The sequence below is a fragment of the Myotis brandtii genome, unplaced genomic scaffold, assembly GCF_000412655.1.
Source record: "Myotis brandtii unplaced genomic scaffold, ASM41265v1 scaffold343, whole genome shotgun sequence".
NCBI lineage: Eukaryota > Metazoa > Chordata > Mammalia > Chiroptera > Vespertilionidae > Myotis > Myotis brandtii.
Window position 1 is genome coordinate 724,304 of NW_005363209.1, and position 7,501 is coordinate 731,804.

Genomic DNA, 7,501 nt, shown 5'->3' on the forward strand with positions numbered 1-7,501 from the left:
TTCCTGCAGTTGCCTCCTCTGCCCTCTTCTCCTGGGGCACCTTCTCCCACGGTTGCCTCTCGAATGCAGAAAACACTGTCCTGGGGCCAACTTTGCAGAGTCCAAGGGAAAAGCCACGCAGACAGAAAGCTAGGAGACTCAGCCCTCAGTCACCGTGCGTCCCACAGGCATCGCTACCCCAGGTCACGCGTGTCCCCAGCGAGGCCCAGCCAACTCACCACGAAGTCAACTTCCCCAGGGGTGGCGACCAAACCCACGGCCTCCACTCCTGTCCCAACAGCCACCTCTACCAATCATCATGCCCTCCCCACCTCCCTGGGAGGGAAAGTGCCGGAATGACCCAAGACGTTGGGGCTGTCCAGCTTCCCCCTAGGAGTTGGGCAGCAGATAATCCGGGTTCTGGGCAAACACTCGGGGACCTGGGCTGGAGGACTAGGGACCCCGGGTCCTCCGGCTTCTCTCCCCTCCCGGCCCGGCCTGCAGGACCGCCTGGGACTTCCTTCAGCGGCAGGGGCTCCCCGAGGTGGGCTCGGCCAGGCTGGGGTGCCTCGTTTGCAAGCCCGCAGCACTCACCGGCCTGGGCCAGGGGCTCCACAACTTTGAAAGAATATTTTGTTAGGGGAGCAAAAAGTTATGAGTGCCAAGTCATTCTCTTCAAAATCATGTGCTGTGGGTGATAAAAATTGAGGTTTACTAAGGCATGAGATTTCTCAAGAGGAGGAAGGGAAGAACTCCATACACTCTGTACCAGGATTTGCCTGAACCTTAAAGCCTGGTGACTTACAATGGCTAATTTGTGTTACACACCCGCAAGAAACTTTCTTTTTCCTACTCTCCTATGCCAAACTCGCCAGGTGGCTTTTTTTTTCTTTTTAAACAAACCTGGAGGAAACATTGGTGGGAGGAAAAATATATGCTCCAAATAAAAAAGGATGCAGATTCAAATTTACTCCACAGCAAGGTTTCTATCACCCGAGTTCTGTACACCGAGAGTTCATCGCACACAATTTATAACAATCAACATCCTCTCCTTATTGCTCAGATGGGGTCCGAATGCCCCCCCCTGTCTTTCTAAAATCAGTGACAAGTGAATCTTTGTGCAGCATTTATTTCCTTTTTTCTAGATGACAGCTCCCCATTCTGAGAGCAGAGAGCGGTTTGCCTTGCCGCAGCTACCGACCACTCCAGAGCCCCGGCTCTTCCTGCAGGAACCGCATATGGAGTCCCCCACCCTCCAAACCCCAGACAAAGAGCTATAAAAACTCAGAAAGACGTGGAAGGAATAAACTTTAAGATATAGGTGCACTTTTACTGGTGTATTAAATAACATTTCAGACATTTTTTTAAAAAGAAATACATCTTAATGTTATCAACAACCAGAATTATAGGAACAATAAGAGAGGCCAGGGTTGTTTTGATGGGGTATAATATTGTTTCTAAAACCTCTAACAGCTAAGCCAAGCAGAGTTGTTATTAAGGTAAAGGAAAAGTACTACATGATAAAGTTAATTAACTTTTTTCTTTAAAAAAAGAAACAAATTTCCTAGCTTCCCACCAAATACAAGAACAATGTGGAAATATTCTGATTGTTTCTTTATCTTCATAACTAAGCAAAGCCTTAAAGAAAACAGAAAAGCCACGTTCTGGCACTCCTGTGCCCACATAGACAAGGGGGTATTGAAATAGCTCCAGCCCAAGTTCTACAAAGGTGGGCAAGTTTATTCCATGGTTTGCTAGTGGCGAGCCCCTGCCACTTTGAATTATTCCCCATCCTGAATCAAGTGCTGGGAATAGGAACCAGGAGCCCTGGTTGTCTCCTACCACCCACTGCTCCCCTGTTAATAGATTATGTTTCACTGAAAAAGTAAACTTTCCTGAATAGAGAAAACGTTTCTATAAAATTTAGCTGTACATCTCACTTAGTTTTATTGTCAAGATTCATTCCTAATATTTCAAGATGCATCTTGTACTTTCATTTCGAATGGACACGGTCCCCTTTGCCTCACTGAAATAAACAAGCAGACCCAAAGAAACACTTTTACCTTTGACCTTCACTTTACCATCCTTCCATCTTTTTTTGGTACAAACTCCATTCTTTACCTCATTCTTTAACTTGTCTAGGAATTTGATAGAATCTAGAACAGAGTCCTACAAACTGATTGAAAAACCAACAAAGACAAATCACAGAGGCCAATGATCAAAAGATAATTTCTCTCACTCAGCAGCCCAGCACTCCGGAGCTGCTTCCATAGTGAGGCAAATGAAAGGCAAATGAATGCAACATCTAGACCTACATGTGCAGGTACCAGTGCCACCCCCCCCCCACCATTGTTGCTGATGCATCTCTTTATTAATTGTTTTTGGAGAAATAAGTAGAAAGATAAGCGCCTTTATTAAAGCCATTTCACCAGAAAAATAATTGCCAACCGGTGTGTGGCTCCCACTGGTAGGAGCAGGAGGGCAAGGAGAGGAGTCCTTTTGTTGCTGCATCTGAAATATAGAGGAGGTAACTTCGTGGGAACCGAGAATGTTTAGAAGTGCCAAGCACAATAGTATTAGTGGCCATTCCCTCCATCCGACCTTCACATAACTCCCACATGAGCCTTTCTCCCTCATCTTACACCATCAATTTAAAAAGTGACATATTTTGAGGAAACACAGGAGAGCTCTCAGAATGGCTGTCTTCTGCATTATTGTCTTTAGGGAAAAGAAAGGGTTTGTCATTGTGTCTAGCCAACATTTTAGGGGTGACTGCCCCACAAATTTCTCCCAGAGGCAGTGATGGAGTTTTTTCACCTTAGCATGTAATACACTCCCCCAAACGGCATGGAAACTGCTTGAATAGCTTAGAATCTGAGCGGCAAACATGGGTCAAAACCATGGCGCGTCCGTTTAACACGTGATGGTTGCCAGTCAGTAGCCCCTGTGGCTAAGAACAAAAAAAACGCCTTCTCAAGGTCCACTAAAATGCCTGCAGAGGGCAGATGCTGCTTGCTTTCTGCCTACAATGGAGGAGGATATTGACCCAGAACTCAAATCTATACCCAGCTTAAACATTTCACCCATCAGCATGTCTGCGGTCACAAAACACTTCTTCTTTCTGTCACTTTGCGTTCAGACTATTGATAAGATCATTTGGCTGAATCAGTTTGGGACCTGTGTAATATTGACTAGGAGTTAGAAAAGATGATCAGATGTAATAAGCCCAGAAACTACCTTTCAAAATGGACATTTATACTAAAACCGATGTTCCAAGGAGGACTCGAAGTACATCAGCAAACTTGTAAACTAACCCAACTGCTTGGATGTCTCACTAACCTTCCAACTGATTCTGGTAAGTGTAATGTTCACCTGCAACTATGAAACAATCTGTTATTAGCACCACAGTCTTGAGTGCTCCCTAGGTTCTTTCCTTGTTTCAGAGGCTGTTTGTTTGCCTAATGAGAAATAGACACTATTGTATAAATGAGCGCAAAATCCATCTTTTTCTCTGTAAACCTAACAGGAATAATACATAGGACCTGCCTCTATCACTTGGTAAACACATATATTGCATATAATCAGAGTTGTTTATTGAAAGATCTTTGTAAATCACTAAGAAGAATAATTCCTTAACTCAGCCTCGTTTTTCTGTAGATCCAAATTATGTGAGGGCATGTGGGTATAGATTAAAGTCCACCTAGTTCCACTGATATTCTCCAAAAAACTAAAATCAGATCAGGTAAAGCTAACCTGGAAAGAAGATGCAGGGAGATCTGCATTTATTTAGAGGGGACAAACATCTCTTTGTCAGACCATGAAATGGCAAGCAAATTGAAGCTCAAACCCAATGACCATTTCAATTTAATGCTATAGGCATAGTAGCTGAATGGTTTGGGATTGATGGGGGGGGAGGTGGTTTGCAAAGAAAAGTGAATGAGAATAGTAGTCTCACTTAATAAAAAAAAAAGCCTCTGAAAGTTATTAACGTGAAACCTGGCAGTATATGCATAAAATTTATTCCAAAACTTTATGAAGTATAAAGGAAGGGAAGTGTTTTACATACAACTCAACTCAGTCAGTATTAGGTCTAGGTTTTTCCCCCTTAAAACTTGGCACTATTTTTAAAAATAAAATAAAGATATTTCAATAATTAGAACAAACTATGAAGGTATTGTGCATTTCTGTTTTATGTAGATAATAAAATATTACTTTAACATAAATATATAAGGATCTCTGCGTTTTTATTTTCCCCACAAGCACAACCAAATGTACCAAAACAAAGTATTTTTAAAGAGACTGAACAAAAAAAATTACATCCCATATAGATTTTGCTCACCTACTCATTTAAAGCTACAGAAAAACAGTTTCCAGAACCTTTTTGCTTTAAAAGAAATAAATATACATTGAGGCAGGCCACTTAAAAATGATATGAAAATATTTCCCTGGGTAGCATTAAAAAAAAAGAAAAATAGACAAAGAAACATTTAAACTATTTCTGCATTTCAAAAGACAGATATTAAACATATATACATAGTGGGAAGGTTCAGTGGTAACTTTCATCTTAGTAAACCTCTGAGAGTTAGAGGAGCTATAGACACATCCCCTGAACCCCAGCTTCTAACCTTACCCACTTGGTAATAAGAATCTGAAAATTCATTTCCTCCCTTTACCCTTGGCTATTGCCCTGCTCTGGATTGCTTCACTAAAGGCCAGTCCCCACACCTCAGGAACAAGCAGTGTGATGCACCCCAAGCAGCTCCATGCCCATCTCCTTGTGACATTCATTGGGGGAAATGAAATACAGGCAAGTAAATATGCCCATTATAAGTCATCATTTATCTTGCAAAAACATTGAAAATGAAACAATCACTGGTGTTTGAAAAGACAATCTAAAGCATATTTCCTAAAACCTTAGCTACTAAGTGCAATGCTAATCTGATGCTGAACCATAATTTTATGGTATTGAGATTTAATTTTTTTAAATAAAAATTTACCTAATACCTAACCAGAAAAAAAAGCCCCGATCTTTTAAGATTAATAAAAAGTGTTTTCCCTTTTAGCGCCCTTTTGTGCTGATTACTTTTAAGTATTTTAACTGATCACAGTTTAATGGCATTTATTTTCAATACAATTACAGTTTTGTGTGTTTTTTTTTTCACCTCCACTTTCCAGTAGATTCTTTTGTTATGGGAGTTATCCGTTTTCCATCAAGATAAGGTAAAAAAATGCACTTAAAACTATTAACAAAGGGAGAAAGGGAAGGATTGAAAATAGCATTTTTTCCCCTTCTACATTTGGCTTCTTTAGTGAAAGAGGGGGTGGGTGAAGCTGTCCAAGTCAAACTGGTATTTTCTGTAATGAATTACAGGAGAAGAAGGTATGGGACCTTAAATATAATTTGATATACAAATGAGCTAGTGAAAACGAAACCAGTCTAGAGTGGAAACACTGTTCTCTGTATGCATGTGGGTATTTGTGTGCTAAGAAACACAGTCGAGGCATACACCATGAAGTTCCCAGATTATTTTCTTTATGTTTTTTTAAAGCTATTAAAGGAACAAAGTTTAACTGCTACTGTCAGCACAAATAATTCCTTCTAAATGAAGTTATTACAACTGAAGGCAGAGAACTATACAGGGGGTGTCTGGAGATATGTATTTCCCTAGTTCTCTTCAAAGTGCCACTCTCTTTCTGTTGAAAATGTACTTAACCTCCACATATCCTCTGAGCGCTATCACAATGGGCCCGCTTGGTAAAATGAAGCAATTGGTCACTCACTATCAATTTTTCTTTTTCTCCCCTCTGCAACCTCCCCCAGAAACACTGCCTGAAAACGAAGTTTACTTTGTGGCTGATAACAAAAAAAACAATGTTTGGCTCTCATTTTTGTATTCCAAACTGGATTTTTGCCTTGTTAAAGAGGGTAGACCATGCACATTTCCTGAAAGCAGAGAATTATTTATTTTGTATGAAGCCAATCGTTTTTTGCTTTGGTAAAAGAAGCAAATAAAAGTTACACCAATGGAAGGGAGGAGAGGGGATCTGAAGGTAACCAAAGTTCACAAACAGTAAGAACAAGTGGCTACACGGGAAGGTTAGAAATGGAGAGTGGCCAAGAGCTGGCTTCAACTCTTTCCTCTGAATAAACAAAACAAAACACAAACCGCGGCAATTTCAAAATTAACGGTGGAAGAAAGAAAAATGTGTCCATGCATTTGTTCATGTAAACTTCAATTTTCTTGCAGTGCAAATTTATGTGGTTAGATTTTGCCTACGTCAAAGAACATGTGTATTTTTCCCTCTTTCCTGATGGGGATCCACATTAAATAAACACAGCAGCATGTGCCAGCTCCCGGCATTAGGAAGCTGTGTTTTGTATTTATCACGGCTTGGTAGATTTTTGTTTTTGGTAATTTATTTAGTTTCGCCAGGTCTCTCTCTCTCTCTCTCTCTCTCTCTCTCTCTCTCTCTCTCTCTTCTTACTCTGTGAGATCCCTCTTTCCTGATGGGGATCCACATTAAATAAACACAGCAGCATGTGCCAGCTCCCGGCATTAGGAAGCTGTGTTTTGTATTTATCACGGCTTGGTAGATTTTTGTTTTTGGTAATTTATTTAGTTTCGCCAGGTCTCTCTCTCTCTCTCTCTCTCTCTCTCTCTCTCTCTCTCTCCTTACTCTGTGAGACACTCCATTGCCTGGGTACTAGCCTGTAAAGGTCAAAACACATCATTACACCTGCTACCGTTTGGATAACCCAGTGCCTTCGTTGCTTTCCTTATTTTTTTTTTCTCCTTAAGGGACGGGGAAATAATAATTAAAAATAAAAGAACAATCAGAAGTTAGAGAGGGAACAAGGGGGCCAGGAAAGGGCGGTGGGCCGAAGGGGAGGGGGAGCCCCACGCTCTGCCCCTCCCCCGCTCGAGTTCACTGGACGGGCGTCTGCACCCCGTGGTGTGGTGGCGTGTCCCTACTCCCCCCGTACACATCCTCGGCGCCCGGCAGAGTCCCTCCGGGAGGGGTCATCCTTTTCTCTTTCTGTCTCCTGTTACAAAACCAAACTCTCACCACCTCCTTCTCCAGCTGTAAGCTGTCCGCGAGGGAGGTGATCTCCTGGGCCGAGGGCTTGGGGCATTTGAGGAAATGGCTCTCCAGAGCCCCCTTGACGCTCACCTCGATGGAGGTCCGCTTTTTCCTCTTGCGCCCCTGCGCTGCGATCTTGTCTATGCTGGTGGGGCTGCCCGAGGACGAGTCCGCCTCCTCCAACCACTTGTTCAACAAAGGCTTCAGCTTGCACATGTTCTTGAAGCTCAGCTGCAGGGCCTCAAACCTGCAGATGGTGGTCTGCGAGAACACGTTGCCGTACAGGGTGCCCAGCGCCAGCCCCACGTCCGCTTGGGTAAATCCCAGTTTGATCCTCCGCTGCTTGAACTGCTTGGCGAACTGCTCCAGGTCATCCGAGGTCGGCGTGTCCTCGTCCGAGTGAGGGTCGTGGTGGGCGCCGGGGTGGCCTGGCGGGCCC

General features: G+C 42.8%; 1 protein-coding gene across 1 annotated transcript; it reads right to left on the reverse strand.

Annotated features, from left to right (window-relative positions):
• Positions 1–6,485: 6,485 nt before the first annotated feature.
• POU3F2 (POU class 3 homeobox 2) lies at positions 6,486–7,497 on the reverse strand (the record flags this gene model as incomplete). The annotated part of the gene is made up of 1 exon (XM_005871467.2): positions 6,486–7,497. A coding segment is annotated over one exon (591 nt), but the record flags the coding sequence as incomplete, so codon positions are not given.
• Between the last annotated feature and the right edge of the window lie 4 nt (positions 7,498–7,501).